This window comes from Catharus ustulatus, chromosome 2 (assembly GCF_009819885.2).
Source record: "Catharus ustulatus isolate bCatUst1 chromosome 2, bCatUst1.pri.v2, whole genome shotgun sequence".
Taxonomy (NCBI): domain Eukaryota; kingdom Metazoa; phylum Chordata; class Aves; order Passeriformes; family Turdidae; genus Catharus; species Catharus ustulatus.
The window spans coordinates 16,310,773-16,334,255 of record NC_046222.1 but is presented as its reverse complement, the minus strand read 5'-3'; the positions used below and the strand labels follow the sequence as shown (position 1 = coordinate 16,334,255).

General features: G+C 63.2%; 2 protein-coding genes across 2 annotated transcripts; one reads left to right on the top strand and one right to left on the bottom strand.

Moving 5' to 3' along the window:
* Positions 1 to 905: 905 nt before the first annotated feature.
* Positions 906 to 16,111, top strand: INPPL1 (inositol polyphosphate phosphatase like 1). Its single transcript, XM_042778976.1, is given in 28 exon segments — positions 906 to 1,087; positions 5,138 to 5,201; positions 5,912 to 6,062; positions 6,148 to 6,268; positions 6,356 to 6,493; positions 6,568 to 6,658; positions 6,868 to 6,957; positions 7,275 to 7,373; positions 7,560 to 7,710; positions 7,929 to 8,035; positions 8,273 to 8,375; positions 8,453 to 8,649; positions 9,031 to 9,148; positions 9,661 to 9,757; positions 9,854 to 9,992; positions 10,083 to 10,182; positions 10,266 to 10,354; positions 10,434 to 10,515; positions 10,610 to 10,699; positions 10,790 to 10,903; positions 11,016 to 11,104; positions 11,202 to 11,289; positions 11,373 to 11,528; positions 11,599 to 11,683; positions 12,059 to 12,208; positions 12,280 to 13,085; positions 13,088 to 13,211; positions 13,532 to 16,111. Coding segments are annotated over 28 exon segments (3,912 nt in total). The 3' UTR covers positions 13,623 to 16,111.
* Positions 16,083 to 20,454, bottom strand: PHOX2A (paired like homeobox 2A). The gene is made up of 3 exons (XM_033051180.1): positions 20,232 to 20,454; positions 18,375 to 18,562; positions 16,083 to 17,511 (listed from the first exon to the last, which is right to left on the bottom strand). The coding sequence occupies exons 1-3, from the start codon at positions 20,437 to 20,439 to the stop codon at positions 17,083 to 17,085; spliced, it is 825 nt and encodes a 274-aa protein (XP_032907071.1). The 5' UTR covers positions 20,440 to 20,454; the 3' UTR covers positions 16,083 to 17,082.
* Positions 20,455 to 23,483: the final 3,029 nt, after the last annotated feature.

Sequence of the window (23,483 nt, the reverse complement as noted above, 5' to 3'; positions counted from 1 at the left end):
GTGTGCAGGCCAAGACTGGGAAAATTATGTGGGAAAAGAGGAGGACATCCTGGGGACCCTTAGGTGGGAGCATAGCTGTCAAGGGAGTTCTGCTGGCCTGCAGCCCACCCCAGGGGTGCCTTTCCCCACATGCTCCATATTCCCAGCTGTGGGGTGGCACCGTCCCGGTCCCTGGCCCATGAAGAAGTCACTGGTTTGGGTGGTGGAACCGGGTCGCCCTCCCCACTTCGTCCGACCCTGGCCCCAGCCCTGCCCAACCGCGGCCCCCCTTCCCCCAGTGCCCCGCTCCTCGGTGCCTTCACACTGCTGGTGCCTTCACACCACCGTGCCCCCCCTTCCCTTCGGTGCACCCTTGGGCGCCCCCAACCTCCCGGTGCTCTCCTGGTGTCCCTGTCTCCCCAAGTGCTTCCCCCGTCCCTGATGCTCCTTCCCCGGTGCTCCCCACTGCCCCTGCCCGCTACTCCGTGCTCTCCGCCCCTCGCTGCCGCTGCCCCTCGATCGGACCCCCTGATGTCCCCCTGACCATCCCACTGACGGCCCGGATCTGCCCCGGTGCCTCTCGCGGTGCGCCCCCCCGACCCCACCAATGCTCCCCCGTTACCTCCCCGGTGCCACCCCAAGCTTCCCCCCTGCGCGGAGAGATCCCCAAGGATCCCCCTCCGGTGCCACCCTCGACCCCCGCGGGTCCCCTCCCGCCACCGCCCCTCCCGGTGGCCACCCCCGGATCTCTCCCCGCGGGCCCCCGGGTACCTCATCGGTGCCCCCCTGGGGCTCACGGTGCCCCCAAGGCCCCCGCCTGTCCCCTGGATGTCCCCGTCCCCACCTTTCCCCGCCCCGGTGCCCGCCCCCCGGCTCCCCCCTCCCCCTCAGAGCGCGGCCCCGCGGCGCGGCCCCGGCGGCGGACCATGGCGGGTGCGGGGGGCGCGGGGGGCGCGGGAGGAGCGGCCCCGGTGCCTCTGCCCCCCTGGTACCACCGGGACCTGAGCCGGGCGGCGGCCGAGGAGCAGCTGGCGCGGGCCGGGCGGGACGGCAGCTTCCTGGTGCGGGACAGCGAGAGCGTGGCGGGGGCCTACGCGCTCTGCCTGCTGTGAGTGGGGTACGGGCGGGGGGGTGCCGGCGGGACACCCACCAGGTACCGGGGGGGCGCAGGGAGAGGTCCGGGAGCGGCCATCGGGGGTGACTGGAGGGGCTGCACCGGGAGGGGACCGGCGCGGGGCCGGGGGAGCTGCGGAGGCACGGGCAGGGTGTCCGGGGGAGGACGGGGGGCGACCCTGAGGGAGCAGCACGGGCGGAGCTCGGGGGAGCACCAGCGAGTTTCCGCCGGAGCTTTGGGGGGGTCCCGGGAGAAACGGGGCGGGGGTGCCGGGCGAGATTCGGGAGTGGGAGTGGAGTGTTCAGAAGGGCCTCGGGAATTGTCCGAGGAGAACAGAGGGTCGGAGGGGGAGCCGAGGGTGGGTCCTGGAGGAGCAGCAGGAGGATTTGGGGGAGCACCAGCGAGGTACCGGGGGGAACACTGGGGCGTCACGGGGTGGATCACTGCAGGGGTTCAGGGGAACACCGGGAACTTGGGGCGGGTGTCCGAGGAAGCACTGACTGAGGACCGGGAAGAACAGTGAGGGTAACAAGGAGCACAAGGGGAAGCATTGGAGATCACCAGAAGGGATCCAGGGGAGCATGCAGGGAGCATTGTGGAGTTCCAACACCAAGAGGGCAACAGGCAGACAGGGAAACTCACCTGGGGGTTTGCAGCAGACATGGGGGTCACCAGTACTGTTGGGGTACAGGGAGACTAGGACAGCTCTGATCAGTGGGTGCTAGGGGGACTTGAGGAGACCTGGGAGTTCAGACAGACACTGGCACTTCTGGGACACTGGGCACCAGGGGAATGGCACCTGCTCTGGCCTGGGTGTCCCAGGAGACCAGACACCAACAGACTCTGGCGGGGCTGGGGATCTCTGGGCACTGGGGGGGTACTGGGCTAGCTCCAAGGAGAGCTGTGGTACCCACCCTTGGTACCATGGGGGTCTATGAGATGGAGACCTGATCCCTACTCTACACTCTTGGGGTCCCTGAGCCTACACATGGCACTGGCTCCTGCCGTCATGTCTGAGAGTCCCCAGCCTGGGGAGGGGGGGCAGCTCTGTGACCTTGATTTGTGCCATGGAAATCCATGGCTCCCAGCTTGTGCCAGGTCACAGGTGAGTGTCGACAGCCCTGGGGGTCCTGAAATGCCTTTGCCCTGTGGTGCACCCCAGCACCCCACCATATGTGGAGCCTCTGGCACCTCATTGTGCTGGTGATGTTCTATGTGCTGGGATGCTCCCAGGGCATGCCACTGACTCTGTTTGAAGCTGGCTACCTGTGCCAGCACCTGGACCTTGATGTGGTTGTGGGATGGTGGTGAGGACACTCGAACTCAAAGCTTTTCTGTGCCCTGAGAGCCTGTGGGAGAACTGGGAGTGCACTGTGAGCTGGCCTGCCCTGGCCTGAGGTTGCCGTGTGCTGGTGCCACGTCCAGGTGCCAGGCATGCAGCCTCCATGGTAGAATGCTTGTCCTTCCCCATGGACAGTGCAAATGCAGTTTCCCAGCCACGCAGGCACAGCACGGCTCTGGGCACCGGCTCCCCACCACAAAGCTGGGCTGGCAAGCAGCACTAGGCACAGCACTGGGAGAGCACGCAGTTCTGGCACCTAATGGTGCCATGTGACTGGGGGGCATTGTGGCACCTGTGTGGGTGACAGGGGGCTACAGACAGCATCGTGGTGCAGGTGCCTGGGTGAGGTTTGTCTGTCTCTGATGTGTCTCACTGCCTGGTGAGGAGGCCATGGGTGCCCATGTGCTGGGCTGTGGGATTGTGACCATGCAACATGGCAAAGCCCATCATGGGGATGCCAGTTTGGGAGGCTGCACTCCAACAAGGACTATTGGGAGTCCCTGGTGCTGTGATCTCACCAAGCTCCCCTGTTGCCACTGAGTGGGTGGACAGGGCTGTGGGACCATTGGCCCCAGCAATAGCTGGGGCCCTAAAAATAGCTGCAGGGTCAGGAGGAGGAAAGGGAACTGCAGCGGGATCCCGGCAGTGTCGGCTTCCTTTAACCCTCCCACTGGTGTGCTGTGGACTCACCAGGCTGGATGTGGCACACTGGGACATATCACTGTGCCCTCGCCATGGCACACCAGGGTGTCACACTTGTGGCATACTGGGGCATCACTGGGACTCACGGTGCTGGCATACGGCAGTGGCACCCCAGGGCGTGCTGACATCACTGGTTGGGTGAGCAGTGCCAATGGGGACAGTCCTGGTTTGATGTCCCACAAGAGTGTGAGGACTTGGAGCTTCCATCCTGGCTCACTGCCAGTTCATGGGAGTTCATGGGGATCAGTGCCAGGGTGGTGCCAGTGGGCACATCTTGCCAGGGTGCCCACATCTCGCTCTTGGTGGAGCAGGGTGGTAGATACCCCCCTCTGTGTATCACTGAGCAGTGGGGATATGGGGTGCCTGCTGTGCTGGCAGGGCTGGGCCAGGGTGCTGGCTGTGCGTCACAGCCGACAGGGGAGTCCCGTTGCTCTTGCATAAAGGCTCTTTGTACCCAAGCCGGCAGCTCTCTGGCCACCCGCCCCCCGTCATTGCTCACCAAAATAGCAGCCGACAGCGGTGCGGGACTGGGCAGCCAGGGGGCCCTGCAGTCCCCCTCCACAGTACCACCCCCTGTGCTGGGTGTCCCTCCAGCCCCCCCGCCATGGAGAACCCCTTGATGTCCCCCACAGCTGAGGTTCCTCCCAAGGGTCCTGCTCCTTACCCCTCTGATCTGGATTTCCACATACTAGTGCTGTGCTGGGGTTCCTCTTGCACCCCCCATCACACCTCCACTGGTGTTCCTGCTATGGAGACCCCAGTTGTGTATTAGGATTTCCTACAGAGACCCCTTACGTTACATTTGTTTGGGGCTGTCTCTTTGTGCCCCTCCCCCGCCATCCTACCGGCTGGGATTCCCTCACAGACTCCTTCGAGCTGGGAACCCCTGATCCCCTCACCCACCCCAGCAGGGTTTTCCATACAGCCCCCCCATAGTGGATTCCCATTCAGTCCCCCCTTCGAGGGTTCTCCATGGCCCCACCCTCCCAATGACCCCTGACTGGGCATTGAGACATCTGAGAAGTCCCCAGCGGTGCTAGGATAGATCGTACCTGCAGGGGAGGCAGGAGAAATGAGGTACCTGGCCCTGCAGGGAGAGTGGTGATACCAGGGGACCTGGTGCTGGGGGCGGGGAGGCGACAGGGTAACCAGAACTGTAGGGTGACACCAGGGGACCTGACAGCGTGGGGCAGGACGTAGGGGCATGGCACTCTGTCCGGGGACACAGCACAGCATGGGGGGATGGATGCCTCCTTGTCCCAGTCCTCCAGTCCTGTGTCGAGTTGCCACCGGGGCAGGGGACACCGCAGCTGAGTGGCCTTGGTGTGGTGACAGCAGCCTCAGTGCTCACGGTGACCTCTGTGGCCAGAGGCCAGCCAAGGAGTTATTGTCCCTGCTGGCAGCCCTGGAGTGGGGAGGTCTGGCAGTGCTGAGGCTCCCTGTCTCCTGGAGCCCTGACATGAGGAGGGGTCCCAGTCCTGCTCCTTGCACCCACTGATGTTGTCACCTCATCTCTTAGCACTGCCTGTCACCTGCTGCCCTGGGATCACGTCCCCGGTTCCTGTCAGCTTCCACTGGAAAATAAATTGCTTCCTGGTGTCCTGGCTGCCAGCTCCTGCCTGCGCCTGCCAGCTCCTGCCTGTGCTGTGGGCTGGGGACAGTGCCTCTGGCACAGACAGGCAGTGCAGCAGGGGCAGCAGCACTGCCAAGGACATAGTGGTGTTGACTATGGGGTGGGAGCAAGCAGGGCAGTCACTCTGGGACTCCCAGCACCCATCCTTCACGCATTTTCCCATGGGTTTTCCATGGGTTTCCCTGTCAGCTCCTTGCATTCCATGGGGTGTAGTGGTACTGGAGCTCCTCGCTGTGGGTGCTGGTGAAGTAGGGGTCTGACTGCATGAGTACTGGGCATCCCTTTGGGGCTGGCAGGGGCCGTGCAGGCAGGTAGGGGGGGACTTCACCCAACCCCCAGCACCCTGATGCCCTCCCTGCTGCCACAGGTTCCAGAAACACGTGCACACCTACCGCATCCTGCCGGACGAGGAGGATTTCCTGGCTGTGCAGGTGGGCAGCGCGGGCATAGCAAACCCTCTGGCTCGTGGGCACCGGGGGTCTCCAGCTCAGCAGTGCTCAGTGCTGACCTCGTGCTGTCAGCTTGCCTGGCTGGCTGTGCTGGGTGGCTGTGCCGGGCTCAGCCCTGGCCCCGTGCCACGTGTGTGCCCGGCTGTGCCGGATGGCTTGGCTGTGCCCGTCTTGGCCGGCTGTGGCACCGGGTATTTTTAGAGCAACAGAACCCTCTTTGTGCTGGCCAGGCGGGCAGGAAAAGCTGCCCCTGGGAGGGAGGAGGCTGAGGGACGGCTGCTGGCTGCACCCTGTCTGCTCACCTACCAGCCCTGCAGCCCCATTGCAATGGGCCCTGCTCCCCACCGTGGGGCTGGGGGGTCAGCCCCCCATCCGCCATGGGGCTCCCTGCATGGAGGGGTTCCTGCACAGTGGCATTTCTGCATGGGAAGATCCCTGCATGGGGATCCCTTAATGGGAACATCCCTGCATGGTGGTAATTCTGCATGAGGGGATCCTTGCATGGTGTTTTCCCTGCCTCGGGGTCCCTGCATGGTGGTATCCCTGCCTGGGGACATTCCTGTCTGGGGAGATCCCTGCATGGTGGCATCCCTGGGTGGTGGGTTCCCTGCTCGGTGGTGTCTCCACCTAGGGGGAGTCAGGTGATGCTGGCTGCAGGTGCTGATGGTCCCGGTGTCCCCATGTCCCCGCAGACGTCACAGGGGGTGCAGGTGCGGCGCTTCAAGACGCTCAGCGAGCTGATTGCCCTGTACCTGCAGCCCAACCAGGGGCTGGTCTGCACCCTGCTCTTCCCTGTCGAGAGGGAGAAAGAGAAGGAGACCGTGGAGGACAGGGACTACTCGGGTATGGCAGGGTGACATGGGTGGGTGAATAGGGTGCTGAGACCCCTGGGGCGGCAGTGACTGGCCCCCTCATTGCCCCATTGCAGATGGAGAGGATGAGAAGCCGCCGTTGCCACCACGCTCCGGCTCTACCAGTTTCTCTGGAACCTCAGTGGGGCTCAGCCCCACTAGCCTGGGACCATCTGTGCCAGAGGGGCCAGTGGAGAGGTGAGGGTCTCTCTGTCTCCTGCCTGTCCCCTGTCTGTCCCTTGCTCCTCCCTGCTAGTTCTCACCCCCTGGGTGCTCTCTCTGCAGCACCAATGGGCTCAGCAGTATCTCCCATGAGTACCTGAAGGGCAGCTACGCCCTGGACCTGGAGGCAGTGAAGGGAGGGGCCAACAGCCTCCCCCACCTCAACAAGACCCTCGTCACCTCCTGCAAACGGCTGCACAGGTAAGTGCTGGACTCTGGGATAGATGGAGGGACATCTGTGCCACCTGGTGAGCCTGCTTCTCTTGCCTCTCCAGTGAGGTGGACAAGGTGCTGGCAGGGCTGGAGATCCTCTCCAAGGTGTTTGACCAGCAGAGCTCCTCCACGGTCTCCAAGATCCTGCAGCAGGTAAGGGGAATATGGGGACACAGCAGTGGCAGCCCCCACCATGGGGAGCACCCACAGACCCCACCATGGCACCGTCCATGGGTGGTGGGAAAGCTGTGGAAAAGCACCCACCATCCCAGATTGCCAGTGGGCTCTTGAGGTTGGGGGATGCTCTGGGGTGGGTCTGGGGTTCACATCCCAGTGCTGGGGTGTCCTGCTGGGGGTTCTAGACTGCAGGGCAGAGCGGAGAGCAGGAGCTGGAGAACCTGGTGCTGAAACTCTCTGTGCTGAAAGATTTCCTGTCCTCCATCGAGAAGAAGGTGAGGCTGAAGATGCAGGGGTGGATGGCCTGATGGGGGTGTTCTGAGGGGTCTGGGCTGAGGGCACTGATGGGGTTGGGGCAGCTGGCAGGGATTACTGGGCTGGTGGAGATGGGGGATGGGATGGGCATGTGGGATTGAGGCACCAGTGGGACTGGGGAGGAAGAGTGGGGCTGGCACTGGTAGGGCTGAAGGGGCTGGTGGGGCCTTGTGGACTGTGAAACTTGGTGGGGCTTGGAACACTGGTGGGACTGGAGGGGTTGGTGGAGCTGGGGGGACTGGTGGGCTCTCAGCTGACCCTGCTGGGGCTCTGGCAGGCACTGAAGGCCCTGCAGGAGATGAGCTCGGCCACCCCCGCCACCCCTCCTCAACCCCTCTCCCGCAAGGCCAAGAGCATCCCAGTGCAGACCTTCGAGGTGAGCACTTCCCTGCCCCCTGCCCTGCCCAGGTTCAGAGTTTTGAGGGAATTTCAGCAACAACTGAGTACCTCCAATGTGACCCTGAGGGCACAGACCCCCTAGGTGTCTCTGGGGGAGGCCAGATGCCAGATTTGGTGCTGGGGTGTCCCCTTTGTCATCCTTCATCCCGATGTTCCCTGGCAGGTGAAGCTGGATATCACCCTGGGGGACCTGACCAAGATTGGGAAGTCACAGAAGTACACACTGAGTGTGGATGTGGAGGGGGGTAAACTAGTGGTGCTGAAGAAGCAGAAGGACTCCCAGGAGGACTGGAACACCTTCACCCATGACAAGAGTGAGTGGGGAGGCATCTGGGGAGCCCCAGCACCTGTGGGACTGCCTTTGTGCTCGGGAGCATCCCTGTGAGGCTCAGTGGTGGGCTGGAAGCTCAGGGATTTCCTCATGCTGGGGTTGTCCCCATCTTTGGGGTACCCCAAAGCATGGATGGGAGAGTGGGGTTCCAGCACCCAGCTGGCACTCAGCACCCTCCCAGCTCTTGCCACTCCTCTCCAGTCCGGCAACTGATCAAGTCACAGCGGGTGCAGAACAAGCTGGGCATCGTTTTTGAGAAGGAAAAGGATAAAACGCAACGGAAAGACTTTGTTTTTGTCAGTGCCAGGGTGGGTAATGCTCAGCTGGGGGCAGGTGGGGGACACGGGGTCCCTTGTATGGATGGGATAGGGCAAGATTTAACTCCTGAGCCCTGGTGGGGGTGGGGACAGGTGCTGGGTACCAGTGCCTGATAGCTGGGCAGTCCCCTGTGCCCAGAAGGTGCCATGTTTGGCTGAGCCAAAGCAGGGAGGCTGGAGAGGGTTGTGGGGAGCCCCTCTAACCCCCCTCACTGCCCCCTCCTGCAGAAGCGTGAGGCCTTCTGCCAGCTCCTACAGCTGATGAAGAACAAGCATTCTCACCAGGATGAGCCTGACATGATCTCCGTCTTCATTGGCACCTGGAACATGGGTGAGTGGGCTGGAGGCAGCCCATCGTGGGGTGTCAAGGCCCTGGGGTCCCCCCTAACTGTGCTGTCCCCTTTGCAGGCAGTGTTCCTCCCCCCAAGAACATCACTTCTTGGATCACCTCCAAGGGGTTGGGCAAGACCCTGGATGAGGTGACGATGGCCATACCACATGACATCTACGTCTTCGGCACCCAGGAGAATTCTCTGGGAGACAAGGAGTGGGTGGACTTCCTGCGCACTGTCCTCAAGGACTTCACAGAGGTTGAGTACCGCCCGGTAAGAACCAAGGAGTCCAGGGGACCCTGGGGGTTGTGGGGTGCAGGCAGTGGTGGGTGGTGGAGGTGTGTGATGCTCAGTGTCCCAGGGAGTGGCTGTGCTCTGGCTCTGTGACACTGGCTCTTCTGGGGTGCTCTCATGGTGCTGGGTGGCTGTGGATGCTCTAGGTCTACTGACTCCAGGTATTTTGGGTTGGTCTCCTGGTGCTGGGTGGCTGTGGATACTGATTGATGGTGGTGGGATTCCCTGGGGAGCAGCCCTTGGTGGGAGAGGGTGGGGTGAAGCAGTAATGAGCATCCCCTGTGGACACAGAGGGGCCCCCGTGGCCCCAGGGGGCCCCAGTGCCTGCTGGCAGGGGGCTGAGGGTGCGGGCACCCACAGGTGGCCATGCAGTCCCTGTGGAACATCAAGGTGGTGGTGCTGGTGAAGCCAGAGCACGAGAACCGCATCAGCCACGTCAGCACCTCCAGCGTCAAGACAGGGATCGCCAACACCCTGGGTAGGGGCACAGCAGGGCACAGAGGGACACAGGGGGTGTGCACTGCTCTGGGGGGAGTCCTGGGGTATCTGTGCTATGGGGGGTTCTGTTGTTGCATGTGTTGCATGAGGAGGAGTCTCAGCATGTGTACCTTGCATGATGAGTCTTGGTATGTGGGCATTTCATGGGAGGGGTCCCAGGGTGTGTGTTGCACATGGAGGGGTCTTGGTGATGCACAAAGAAGGGTCCCAGAGCACAGGTGTTTCCAGAGGAGGGCTTTGTGCACAGGGAAGGTTCTGGGAATGTTTGTGTTGCATGAGGAGGCCCTGGATGAGTGTGCTTTGCACGAGGGGGACTATGGAGGGGGTGTTGTTGCAGGAGGAGGGCTCTCAGCGTGTGCCAGGCTGCATGTGCCCATGCTGGCCAGGTGGGGACTGTGCCCCATCACTGGGACCTGGGGCTGGCTGGGTGTCCATCCCCAAGGTAGAATCAGAGGTTGCCTGATCCCATCCCATGTCGCCATTTCCTCACAGGGAACAAGGGCGCTGTGGGTGTCTCTTTCATGTTCAATGGCACCTCCTTTGGCTTTGTCAACTGCCACCTCACCTCTGGCAATGAGAAGACAGCACGGTGAGCATCCCCACCCTGGGCTGGGCTGGGCTAGGACAGGGCTATTGCCCCTGTCCTCATGTCTGTGAAACCATGTCCCCATGTCCCCTACTTCAGGAGGAACCAGAACTACCTGGACATCCTGCGCCTGCTCTCACTGGGGGATAAGCAGCTGAGCTCCTTTGACATCTCCCTTCGCTTCACCCACCTCTTCTGGTTCGGGGACCTCAATTACCGCCTAGACATGGACATCCAGGTCAGGGGAATGAGTGGGTGGGGGTGGGAAGGCAGGTGGGGGTGTCAGAGTTCCCCTCCCAGCTCAGTGCCAGCCCCTTTGTCCCTGCAGGAGATCCTCAACTACATCAGCCGCAAGGAGCTGGAGCCACTGCTGAAGGTGGATCAGCTCAATCTGGAGAAGGAGAAGCACAAGGTGTTCCTGCGCTTCGGTGAGCACTGGGGGGGCTCCAGGAGGGTCTGGGGCTGCAGCCCCTGCTGTTGGGACTGTCCTGACCCACTGCTGTCCCTGCAGGTGAGGAGGAGATCACCTTCCCCCCAACCTACCGCTATGAGCGGGGCTCACGGGACACCTATGTCTGGCACAAGCAGAAGCCCACAGGGGTAGGTGCTGGGGCAGGGGTAGTTGGGGGAGTGGAGGACACCCTAGTCTGAACCCCCACCTGCTCCCCACCCCTGCCAGGTGCGTACCAATGTGCCATCCTGGTGCGACCGCATCCTCTGGAAGTCCTACCCCGAGACTCACGTCAACTGCAACGCTTATGGTGAGCAGTATGACCACCCCCTGCACCCTCATCCCTGTTCTGGGGACAGTCCCCGCCCCCATCCTGACTTCTTCCCCATCCCCAATGGCTGCAGGGTGCACAGATGACATTGTCACCAGTGATCACTCACCTGTCTTCGGCTCCTTCGAAGTGGGAGTGACATCGCAGTTCGTTTCCAAAAAAGGTGCCTATGCCCCTGCCCCTCTATGGTCCAACCTCTCCCTCTAAATGGAGAGGTCCCAGAGAGGTTCCAATGCCTCGCCTCTCCATGGAGGGCTCTCCAAGTCCTCAGAGCAGGCATACATCGAGTTTGAGAGCATAGAGGCCATCGTGAAGACTTCCAGTCGCACCAAGTTTTTCATCGAGTTCTATTCTACCTGCCTGGAAGGTGAGGACTGAAATGGCAATGGAGGGTCCCAAAGGGCTTGAGAAGGGTCCCAGGAACCTCATGGCATCCTGGAAGGCTCAAGGATTGATTCCATGTCCCGCTATCCTCACAGAGTTCAAGAAGAGCTTCGAGAACGACAGCCAGAGCAGTGACAACATCAACTTCCTCAAGGTGCAGTGGTCATCCCGGCAGCTGCCCACGGTGAGGAGGGGCTGGGGGCTGACATGATGGGTGCTGGGGGAAGCTGCAGATGGGGAGAGCCCCACTCAGTGCCAGCACCCCATTCCCTTGGCCGCAGCTGAAGCCCATCCTCTCCGAGATTGAGTACCTGCAGGACCAGCACCTCTTGCTCACGGTCAAATCCCTTGATGGTTATGAGTCCTATGGTGAGTGTCCACTCCAGCACCACACCAGCACCGGGGGGGTCTGTGGGGTGCAGATCCCCAACCTCCCCCACTGTCACCCCCAGGGGAGTGTGTCATTGCCCTGAAGTCGATGATTGGCAGCACAGCGCAGCAGTTCCTCACCTACCTGTCCCACCGTGGTGAGGAGACCGGCAACATCCGCGGCTCCATGAAGGTCCGGGTGCCCACGGAGCGCCTGGGCACCCGCGAGAGGCTCTATGGTGAGGACCCCTCACCCCAGGGGGGACAGTGGGGACAGGACTCCACCACTGAGCCCCTGTTCCCCAACAGAGTGGATCAGCGTCGATAAGGATGAGGCGACAGCCAGCAAAGGGAAGGTGCCGCTAGGTGCCAGGGCCACCCAGGACAATGCCAAGTACGGGGGACAGGGCTGGGCTGGGCTGGGGGTGGGGGGCTCTGGGATTCACCTGAGCACAGGTATTGCTCAGAGTATCCCTCGGGGTTGGTGTGTGCGATGTGTCTGGGGACAGTCCTGATGCCAGTTCTGTGCCACACAAGGCAGGGATGGGGCTCTGAGCCTCAGAATGTGGCTCTGGCTGTGTTTTGATGGCTGAACCCTGTCCTGGAGGGTAGAGCCCCATCCTGGGGATCTGAGCCCTGACCTGGGCTGCTGAGACCCATCCTACGGGGTCTGAACCTTGCCCTGGGTGATCTCAGCCCTGTCCTGGGGGTCTGAACCCCATTGAGGAGGTTCAAGCCTCATGGGGCACCCAACTCCTCCTGTTGCTAGGTCTGTGGGGAGGAAGCCCGCCAGTGCTGAGCCCCCCACCACCATCCTGGCCAAGCTCCCGGAGGAGCCTGAGAAGAGCAGCACCACAGCAGCATCGCGTCCCCCTGCCCCACACCGCAGCACCCCCAGGGATGAGGCCGCCCCGAGCCGGTGAGAGAGTGTGGGCAGGGCTGGGGAGGGGGAATGCTCTGGGGCTGCCACACTCACCCCTGTCCCTGTAGGTCCAAGGCAGAGGCAATGCCAGAGCTGTCAGGGGGTCCCCTGAAGAACAGCTTCAACAACCCAGCGTACTACGTGCTGGAGGGTGTCCCCCACCAGCTGCTGGTGCCAGGGGACCCTGGCAAGCCCCCCAAGGCCAAGGTGCAGCTGGCAGTGCCGGAGCGCTGCCAGTGCCCCTCGGCATGCTGCGGTGGTGAGAGCGATGAGGAAGAGGAGCTCGGCACCCTCAACCTGCCACCGCCGGATTTTCCCCCGCCGCCGCTGCCACGGGAGCTGGAGCTCCCCCCAAGCACCTTCTTTGGCACCCCCAAGGAGCTGCCGGTGTCCACCGGGTGTGAGGACCCAAAATCCCACCCTGCTGCCTTCGGAGAGGCTCCCCTGCCCAAGCTGCACCCCCGGCCACCCCCAGCCGCCAGGGCTGGATTTGGGATGGAGGGGGCTGGTGGGACGCCTGTTACCGGGGCGCTCCCTGCAGTTGGGGGGCTGCCCCCTCCAGGGGGCCTGCCAGGAGGGCTGCTGGATGACCGCTCCTGCTCGGTGCTGCAGATGGCCAAGACGCTGAGTGAGGTGGACTACGGGGGTGGGAAGGGGAGGGTGGTCCCCCCACCACCACTGCTGGCCAAGGGGGGGCTGCCTCCCCGCTGCCTGCACCCCGACTATGGCCGCCCCCTTGCCTTCCCTCCCCACTCCATCCAGGAGAGCATCCAGGAGGACCTGGCTGAGGAGGTGAGTGATACAGGGTGGGCAGGGGTCATCAGCACCTCAGTTGGGGCTCCCTTTGGGGTGCCCCTTGGTGCTGAGGCTGTTGGGTGCAGGCGCTGGGCCGTGGTGCGGGCGCCGTGCCCGGCGTGGGCGAGTGGCTGCGGGCACTGGGGCTGGAGCGGTACGAGGAGGGGCTGGTGCGCAATGGCTGGGATGACCTGGAGTTCCTCAGGTGAGCAGCCCCCCAGAATGGTGGGGAGGGACCCCTACCCATTCCCACCACCAGCCTGGCCATGTCTTCCTCAGGGGATCATAGTGATGCCTGGGTTCTGGGGAGGTCTGTGGGGATGCTGCATTTGATGGTCCCCACTGTCCCTGGGGGTTCCCCACTGCCCACTGAGGGTCACAAAACCCCACAGCAGGGGCAGGATGGAGCCTGGGTGGGTACCCAGCAACCTGAGTGGGGGCTCTACCGCCCCCAGGTGGGGACCCCACGCGAGTCTGGGGTGCCCCTTGGGGGCAGAGAGATCCATATTTGTGCCTCATTCCCAGTGACATCACAGAGGAGGATCTGGAGGAGGCTGGGGTGTTGGACCCTGGCCACAAGCGCATCCTTCTGGAGAGTCTCCAGCTGCGCAAGTAGCTGCCACCGCACATCCAGCATCCCGTGCATCCCATGGCCCAGCATCCCAGATCCTGCAGCCCTGCGTCTCAGACCTTGCAGTTGTGTGTCCTGCATCCCACAGATGCACATCCTGGATCCCATGGCTGTGCATTCTACATCCTGCTGCCACATATCCCGGACCCTGTGGCCTTGCATCCTGCAGCTGAGCATCCCAGATCTCCCGGATCCTGTGGCCATGTGTCTGCAGGCCAGCATCCTGTGGCCACATATCCTGGGTCTTATGGATGTGCATCCCAGATCCTGCAGCCGTGGATCCTGCAGCTGAGGATCCTTCATCCCACTGTCCTACATCCTGCATCCATTCATCCCACCACCAGCAGCAGCAAGTGGGAGCCCCATGACAGCCCACCCCCCACCCTGGATGCAGGGTAATGGGGTGGGAAGGGGGAGTGGGGGGATGGGGATGGTGGGTTCTGGTCAGATAATTTCACGTGAGGATCTCTACGGGGTACCCTCACATTTAAGTTATTTTTTATTTATTGGAAGAAGGGATGGAGGAAGAGGTGTCTGGGGGTAACCCTTGGGATCCTGGCTCCCCCCATGACCCCTCACAGCTAGAAGGAGGAGGCTCTGAGCAAAGTCGTGTCTCAACCCAAGTGCCTTCATGATGGGATGGGATGGGATGGCTTAGCCAGCCCCCATAGACAACACTAGACACAGCTCAGGGTCAGCATCCCCAACTCTAAGGATCTTGTCCCCACCCTGAAGGTCCCATCCCCACTGTAAGGGTTCCTGTCTCCACCCCAGGGCACCTGTTCCCCTAAGAGTCCCTGTCCCAACTTGGATGTCCCATTCCCACCCTGGAAGATCACTATCCCCACCCAGGGGGTGCCTGTCACCATCCCTGGGGGTCCCATCCCCTTGCTGTAAGTCCCTGTTCCAATTCCAGAGGATCCTGTCCCCACCCTGGACATCATATCTGCACACAAGGGGTTCTACCCCACCCTGATGATCCCCATCCCTGCCCTGGATGTGCTGTCCCCACCCCTGGGGGTCCCTGTCCCTATCTCCAGGGGTTCCATCTCCACCCCAGGTGTCCCTGTATCCACCAGAGGAGTCCATGTCACCATTCCTGGGGATCTCATCCCCACCGTAGGGGTCCTTGTCCCTTCCCTAGGGGTGCCTGTCCCCCATTCCTGGGGATTGTTTTCGCACCATGGTGGTCCCTGTCCCCACCCTGAGGGTGTTGTCCCCACCCTGGGGGTGCTGCCCCCATCCCCAGGGGTCCCACCCCACCCTGGGGGTCCGTCCCACCCAGAGGTTCTGTCCCCAGGGGTCCTATCTTCCCCATACTGGGGATTCCGTCCCCACCCCCAGGGTTCCTGTCCCCACCATGGGGGTCCCCATCCCCACTCTGGGAGTCCCTTTCCCAGCCTGGGAATGCTGTCACAGCAGAGCCAGACCAGTGCCTTCCCCCAGAGCCCACCCCACACCACCAGTGCCTCCGGGGCATCCCCCCCACTCCCACTCCCACCCAGTTTGCCCCTCAGGTACTTGCTGGGTCTGTCCCCCCTCCCCGAGGATTTGTGTTGCCCTTGGGGACAGTGGGGCTGGCAGCCAGGTCTCCTTGTGGGTGCTCAGCCCCCAGCCTTGCCAAGTGTCCTTCCAGGAGGGTCCCCAGGATGGGGATCCCCAGGACAGGGGTCCTCCCACTGTGCCTTCCCCACTGGGATGCCCCCTCCAGGCTCTCCCTGTCCCCAGGGGGGATGGGGGTGATGCCGCCCCCAGACCTCCCAACCCCCCACTCCGGCTGAGATGAAGGATGGGCCAGGCACCCCTGGCATCCCCCAACACCCCCCCTCTGTTACTGGGGGGTTTGGTGTGAACTTCCCCCCACTAAACTCCCAGCTCCTGTGTTTGGAGGTGTTTGGTAAACCTGGAGTGATTTTTGTCATGTTCATGTGGTGGAGCTCTCAGTGTGGCAAGCCAGGGAAGGGCCTGGGGAGGGGGGCAAGGTGGGGAACCAGGGGGAAGAACTGGGTCCCAGCATAACCTGTGACCTCTAAAAGCTGGCTGTACTGGTCCCAGCAAGGTGGGGACCAGGTCCCTTCTCCCTTTCTTGCCCATCTTGGGTACCTCAGACCACTCTCCCAATAGCCTGGCATGCTCCTTGTCACCATCCCAATGCCCTGAGACCTTCTTCATCATCACCTCCCAAAGGGCCCCTAGAGGCCGGGGGGCTGTGTGGGGCACCCCTCTCCTCACCCCACTTGAGGGGGCTTCCCCTGGGGTGCCCCCTCAGCTTCCTGCAGCTTCTCGGGGTCTTTAAATCAAAATAATCCCTAAGGTGCTGGGGGTCTGTGGCATCACCTGAAGGGTTCTGGTGGGGTTCAGAAGGTTCAGGGGTGGGGATTATGCATCACCCCCAACCCCCTGCTGCAAGGGGGGGCGAGGTGCAGCAAGGCCGGGGGCCAGCAGCAGCGTCAATAAATTAAGTTTAATTTGGATTAGTGGCATTTGCAAACATGGGTAATAAATTACAGAATGGTTAAAAAAAAAAAAATGAAAGAAAAGTAGGGAATCCACCTCGGGGGGAGGGGGGCCTTGGGGAACACAGGGGGAACAGGGACACAGGGATGGGCTGCCAGCATCCTCACCATGCCATGAAGCCCCCAGCACAGCAGCACCGGTGCAGTGGGGGCACCACCCCCGCTTCGGGAACTCTTTGGGCGGTCACGGCGGGGTGTGGGGAGTCCCGGCTGCACTCGTGCCAGCTCCAGGGGGTCCTGGCTGCTCCCAGGCATCCCACTGGCTGCTCCAGGGGGTTCCATCCCACCTCACCCCCAGCAGCTCTGGTGCCCTGTCCCCATTGGCAATGCCTGCAGCAAGGCAGATGAATGCTGAACCCCCCAGCCCTGCGTTTCCTCCCCGAAATATTCAGGGGTGGGGGGTGTGTGTCTTCTTCCTGCCAGGGTGCTGCTGCGGCGGAATCCTTATCAGCAGGCAGGATCTGGGGGAAATCAGCCCCTCCCCACAGCAAGGGGCATCTCCATAGCGGAGTCCCCGGCACTGCCCCCCGTGGGGCCCAGAACACCCCCCCCATAAAGTGCTTGCTCGCCCCCAGCCCAGCGGCACAGACCAGTGAGGGGGGCGTCTCCTGGGGCAGCGCTGTGGGGAGCCCCGCATCTGCCCCCAACCCTGCAGTGCCCCCGGAGCCGAAAGGGGCTGAGCACGGGGCTGGTGTCCCCCGCCTGGCACCCCACGGTCCCGCAGCACCCCCGGGTGTCGGGGGGAGCTGCCCCCACGCCGGGTCCGTCCCGTCAGCGCAGGGTCCGGGAGGGGGCGGGGGGCGGCCCCTGCTCCCTCTCCCCGTTTGCTGAAGCAGCGTGGCCGGGTCCGCGGTGGGGGCGGTGGGTGGAGGGTGCAGGGCGGGGGCCGAGGGGGGTTTGGGGGGCAGCCGGATCCGGTGGCTCGGCGATCAGAAGAGGTTTGTCTTGATGCCGTTTGGTTTCCGATGGAAGGAGGAGAGGACGCCGGAGAAGGGTCCCGGCACAGCCTCGGTGGGCTGCCAGGCCTTGAGCAGCTCGGCCGTGTTGGGGGCACCGCTGCCGCCGCCCACCCCTGCCCAGAGGGGTGCCTTGAGGGGCTGGGGAGCATGGCCGGGTCCCAGGGGTGCCCCCGCGCCGGGGCTGGGGCTCAGGCTGCCGCCGGGGCTGCCGATGGCAGCGGCGGGCAGGGACGCCGTGCTGTCTGGGGTCGGGCTGCAGTTGGATTCCTTGGATTCGTCGTCTTCCGACGAGGAGCGCGGCTCCGACTTCTTCCCGGCACTGCCGGTGCCACTGGCACCCTTGGCATTGGCCGCACGCTCCTGCTTGCGGAATTTGGCTCGCCGGTTCTGGAACCACACCTGGAGGGGATGGAGGGCACGGGAGCACCCCTTGCCACGGTTCCTGGGGTGTCGGGGAGCCCGGGGGTGCAGGCAGCCCTGCCGGCTCCGGGGTGGATCTCATAGCCCTCCATTCCCTCGGGGAAAATGTCTCCCACAACACCAGCGGGATCCGCGCATCCACAATACTGTGGATTTGTGAGGTGACGCCAGGGCGTGTGCTCCGGTGTTGGCAGGGGAGGGAAATGGGGAGGGGACATGGTCACACTGCACCCACAGCTGCAGTCAGAGCCCGCCCCACAGCCTGCACCCCCCAGCTCCCCATGGTGCCAACACCATCCCCCGGAGGGACAGGAACAGGACCCCCACTCCTGCGGGTCCCTGCATTCATATGGGGACAGATGTTCTGACAAAGGGGGTGTCTGCAGCCACAAAGCGGGGACCCCACACAGAAAGATCCCACAAAAAGGGTTCTGCATTGACACAGGGTGTCGGCACTCACGAAGGAGGATCTGCACCCACACGGGGGGTCTGCATCCCCCAGGAGAAATCTGCACCGACACAGCGAACATCTGCACCCACAAAGGGCCACTCTGTCCTTCTTGGACCCTCACCAACCTCAAGGTGTTTGGGACTGGACTAAATCATTGATTCCGGTGCTGTGGCATGAACCAGTGCCAGGCTGTCCCCCCGCGCTCCCGGCACAGCACGGCTGTGACAACAACGTGTCACTGACTGCAGCAGTGCCAAGGCCAAGTCCCTTCCTGCCGCCCCTCCCAACCAGGGAGCAGAGCAGCAGCGTCCCACGGTCAGGGTCCCTGCTCCGGTGGGATTAGAGCTTTCCACCCCCATCCCCAGCCCCCTCCGCCCTCCCCGGAGCTGACCTGCACCCGGGCCTCGGTGAGGTCGATCTTGAGGGCCAGCTCCTCGCGGGTGTAGATGTCGGGGTAGTGGGTCTCGGCAAAGACCCTCTCCAGCTCCTTCAGCTGCGAGCTGGTGAATGTTGTCCGGATCCGCCGCTGCTTCCGCTTCTCGTTGATCCCCGACGGGTCCGAGAAGAATTTGTAGGGAACTGGGAGGGAAACGGGGAGTCAGTACGGCTGGTGCAGCAGGAGGGACACTGGGGGACACCTAGGCAGGGGGCATCAGGCAGGGAATGGACCAGGAAGGGATGCACCGAGAAGGAATGCAGCAGGCATGAGACACTAGGCAGGGATGGATCGCGCGGGGATGGATCAGGCAGGGATGGATCAGGCAGGGGACACTGGCCAGGGACAAATGGACCGGGAAGGATGAACTGGGTAGGGGTGAACCGGGAAGGGAAGAACGAGGCAGGAAAGGATTAGGCTGGGATCGCCTAGGAAGGAATAGACGGGGAATACATAAAGGGGCAAGGAATTAAAGGATAGATGAACCAGGAAGGACGAACTGGGCTGGGATGGACTGAGAAGGTGCGGACTGGGCAGAATGAACCGGGCAGGATGAACCGGGCAGGATGGGAAGGACGAGGGCAGGGCTGGATCGCTGTCCCCGCTGCACCCCCGGCCCCGTTCGTTCGTTCGGCGGGACGCGGGGCCTCCGGGCAGGAGCGGGGCTGGGGGGCAATGCGGTGCCGGTGCGGATGGGGCGGCCGGTACCGAGCGGCAGCTCCTTCGTTGTCGGCGCAAACACAGGCAGTGCCTCCGCGCTGGCAACGAATGCGGAGCGGGGAGCGGGGCTCCGGTGGCGAGGACCTTCCCCAGACCCGTTCTGGGGCCGCCACAGCTCCAGGGATCCCCGGGGATCCGCGGCCGTGCTTGGCTCCCCACCGTGCTTGTTCGTCCCCACCGGCGGCGGCGAGCGGGGAGAGCCGGGATGGGGGGTGGTAGGGACCGACCAGGCAGGGCCAGCCTGGGCTTTGGGCACCGGCAGTACCGGGAACCGGCGGGACCGAGCACCGACAGTGCCAGGAATCGGTAGCACCGGGAATCGATGTCACGGGGAACTGACGGCACCGAGGAGCGACAGCAGCCGTTACCGACGGCATCGAGCCTGACAATGCCGAGCACCGGCGGCAACGGGAACGGGCAGCACCGGGCACTAGCGGTAGCGTGCACTGACGGTACCGAGAACCGACACTATCGGGAATTTGCAGGAACGAGCACTGGCGGCACCGGGAACAGAGGTTCCCGGAAACGGCGGCATCGAGCACTAACGGTGTTGGGCACTGGGGTCACCGGGAACCGATGATACCGATCACCAACAGTACCTGGAACCGATGGCTACTAATCCTGACAGTGCCGGGCGCCAGTGGCACCAGGAACTGGCAATAACGGGCACTGCTGGCACCGGGAACCGATGGTATCGAGTGCCGACAGCACCGAGCACTGACGGTACTGGACAACAACGGTTCCGGGAATTGGTGGGATCGGGCACCGGCACTACCGGGAACTGGCAGTCATGGGCACCGTCGGCATCGAATCCTGACAGTACAGGGCAGCTGCGGATCCGGGAACCGACAGTATCGGGCACCGACGGCATCGAGCACAGACGGTACAGGAGACCGACGGCTCCGGCCACCGATGGCACCGAGTCCTAACATCACCGGCAGCCGCCCGTCCCGAGCCCCGGCGGCCCCGGTCCCCCGCCAGCTCCGATCCCTGCCAGCCCCGACGGCGCGGCCGCTTCCTCACGCCCGTCCAGGGGCTGCTCGGGGGGTGTCCCTGGTGGCTCCCGGCGGGTCGGGGGTCCCTCTCCCTTACCTGCCGAGTAGGGCGAGGGCTGGTGGTCGCGGAGGGCACCCAGGGCGCAGCTGGCGGAGGCGAGGGGGGCGCAGGCGGGCGCGGGCCCGAAGCCCCCCCGCATGGGACTGTACTGGAAGGAGCCCGCCTGGCTGCAGGGGCTGAACTCGTAGCTCGCCTCCATGGCGGCCACGCAGGACTCGTAGGAGTTGAGGTAGGAGTAGTCCATGGCGAGCCCGGTGCGGCCCCGGCTGCCGCCCGCCCGTCCCCGCCGCCTCCTGCCCGCCGGGCCCCCGCCCGCCCCCGCCGCCGCCGCCCCGGCCCGTTAATATACCGGCGGGGGGAGCGCGGACAAAGGCTGCGCTCGCCGGGGGCTTTTGCATGACAATATCTCCCGGGGACGGCGGGAGCGGGCGGAGCCGACACCCCCCTCCCCTCAGCCCCCCGCCCCCCTTAACCCTTCGTGGGCGCACGCACCCCCCACCTCGGGCCGGCTCCAGCAGCCGCCACTTCGGGGCGGGGGATGGGGAGCGGCCCCTGGGCACCCCCGGAGCAGCACTCGGCGGGCCCGCTCTGGGACCAGCACTCAGACCTTCCCCCCCGTGTCCCCATCCTTCTGTCTCATACCTGTCCCCATCGCCATCTCATCCCGGTTCTGTCCCTGTCTCTGTGCCTGTCCCCATCCCATCCCGGTCCTTTCCGTGTCCCCCATCCTATCCCATTCCATCCCATGTGCGTGTCCATCCTGATCCCCATCTCCCTCCCTGTCACCATGCCGTGCCGTGCCATGCCGTGCCTCTGGGGCTGAGCATCCCAGGGACAGGAGGGCAGCAACGCCACCACACCCCATCCCTGGTGCCCTCCACCGTCCCCGGGTACAGGGGGGACGCTGGCTTTGGAGGGGTGCTCAGTCCCACCCCTCTCTCCTCGGGGGGCTCTGGCCTTTGCAATCCCCCTCCCCAGTTTTCAGCCCGGATGAATTTCAAAGCACCCCATCCCCCCACCCCCCTGCGGGGACCAAGGCAAAGGCTTTCGCCCCTTTCAGCGGCACCAGAGGGGGACGTGGGGAGGGGGGATGCGGGAGGATTTGGGGAGGATTTGGCGGGATTTGGGACATTTTCAAGACAAACACTTTCACTAAAGAGGATTTAAAAGTCTAATTGTGCCCAGTGAAGGACTTTGGGTCTCCCAGGGGACTGGGGGGGCAGGGGAAGAACGGACTCTGGTTGGGTCCTGTGAGATCGGTTCGAACCTGTCCTGCCCCATATCCTTCCCTGTATTCATCCCTGCATCCTGTCCCACCTTTTCCCCATTTTCTTGTCCCATCTCCTGTCCTAACCTGTGTCCTTCCCCATTTCCTGCCGAGCATCCTACCCTGTGTCTTGCCCTGTGTTTTTTCTCATATCCGATCTGCCCCACGTTTTGCCCCGTCTCTTGGCCCATGTCCTGCCATCTGTCCTGCCCTATGCCCTGCCCCATGCCCATCCTGCATTCTGCCCCACGCTTCAAGCCACAAAGGGTCCTGCTCCCTCCCGGACTCTGTTTCCTGGGAACAGCCCCCACTGGCCCCGGCTGGTCATCTCAGCCTCCGCTCCCCCGCCCGAGCCCCCGGGCCCCCGGTGGGTGCTGGAGGTGCCCCCCCCGCGCCCACCCCAGCTGCACGGCCGAAGCGGGCAGGTTGCTAAACAAGTTAATTCGATCAGGGCGTGGGGCTGGCGCGGAGCGAGGCCCCACTGTCGGGCTGCTGGAGCTGTGAAAAGTTAATTGAATTAAGTTTTCCCTCTAAACTAATTAGGCAGCAATCTGCCACGCAAGGAGCTGCTGGTGCTACCCAGAGCCGGGGAGAGCCGGGAGGGCGAGGAGGAGGAGGGAGATGTAGGGGGAGAGCAGAGGGAGGGGAACATGGAGGGGAGTGGGATGGGGCACAGCTGGGGGGTAGAAGCAGGGAACTGTCCCGAGTCCCTGCGGCTCCCGTGGGATGTGGATGATCCCTGCGGACTGTGGTCGATGAAGGAAGATGGGTGCTGGCAGTGGCCCAGCCACCGAATGACGCCCCCTGCCCCCAGAACGGGTAAAATTGGCAGCAAGGAGGGCTGGACACAGTGGGGGAGATGGGAACAGGATCCACCATCCCTCCATCCCATTGTGTGCTGGGAGCTGCCTGTAGGCTTGGAACTATGTCCATGTGCCTGGGTGGATTGGGGTCCCTCCAGAGCTGATTGGGGAGGGCTGATGGGACCCTCTCCAGTGGGACCCCTTACGATAGAATGGCTCCAAATGTCCTGATGACAGTCTGATGGGGGAACTCCTTGAACGGGACCCCTCTGCTGGATCCCCTCTGATCACACCCCAGACTCCCCCAGCTCTAGCCCCACCTCGGGTGGGATGATAGCACCCATCTCATTGTTGCTGTATTGCCCACGCTCTCCAGCCTTCATCGCCCATGGAGTCCCCCAGGTTATGTGTCAGGGGGTCCTGGTGGGTGCCCCAGCCCCACAGCTGCTCCCAGTGGTGCTGAAGGCTTCTGTCCACTGCCACATTGTTCCTGGGGACAAAGCTGGGGTGCTCCAGGGTGTACTGAGGTGTACCCTCTGCCCTGACTGGATCAGGTGCCAGCATGGGGTTCAGATGCTGGGAACTGCATGTGTCTGGCACAGCTCAAGTGGATTCTTCCTCCAGATCCCATGCTCCCAAGCACCCTTCCTGGCAGTGGGAGCCCATTTGTGCTGGTACCAAGAAAACCATCTCAAAGGAATGGCGTGGTATAGGGTGATGTGACTTGGCATGACACAGTGTGACCTGGCACAGCAGGACATGGCACAATATGGCACGGCACTGTGTGGTGGCACAGCACGGCATGGCATGGCAGGGCACACCTGTACCTCTGTGGATGCCTGAGCACAGACCCAAGGACACAGCCCAGCGCTCAGAGGTGCACACCCACCCATCTGTGTACATTTCCCCTACCTTTGTGCTTCCATGCACACACACGCAGACCTCAGACCACCTCAGTGCACACCTATGGAAGTGAATCTGACCTTGGGAGGCTCCAGCAGAGCCTGCTGACACTCCCAAACCCTCCAGGGATGGGATCCCGTTCCAGCCCTGGCATTAAGCCAGGAAAAAGCTACTGGGATACGAAGGAGGTTCAAGGAATCACCCACCAAACCTCCTTGTATCCCTGGAAGACAAGAACCAGCATCAGAATCCAACCCTCCTGGGGATATCAGGGTAGGGGGTAACAGTGAGATGGGGATCCTGTCTGCATCCCAA

Coding starts and splice junctions, on each gene's coding strand:
- PHOX2A (XM_033051180.1), bottom strand. CDS start 20,439: ATGGACTACTCCTACCTCAACTCCTACGAGTCCTGCGTGGCCGCCATG. Junction 18,563..20,231: donor GCCCTCGCCCTACTCGGCAG/GTAAGGGAGAGG, acceptor TTTCCCTCCCAG/TTCCCTACAAATTCTTCTCG. Junction 17,512..18,374: donor TCACCGAGGCCCGGGTGCAG/GTCAGCTCCGGG, acceptor CATCCCCTCCAG/GTGTGGTTCCAGAACCGGCG.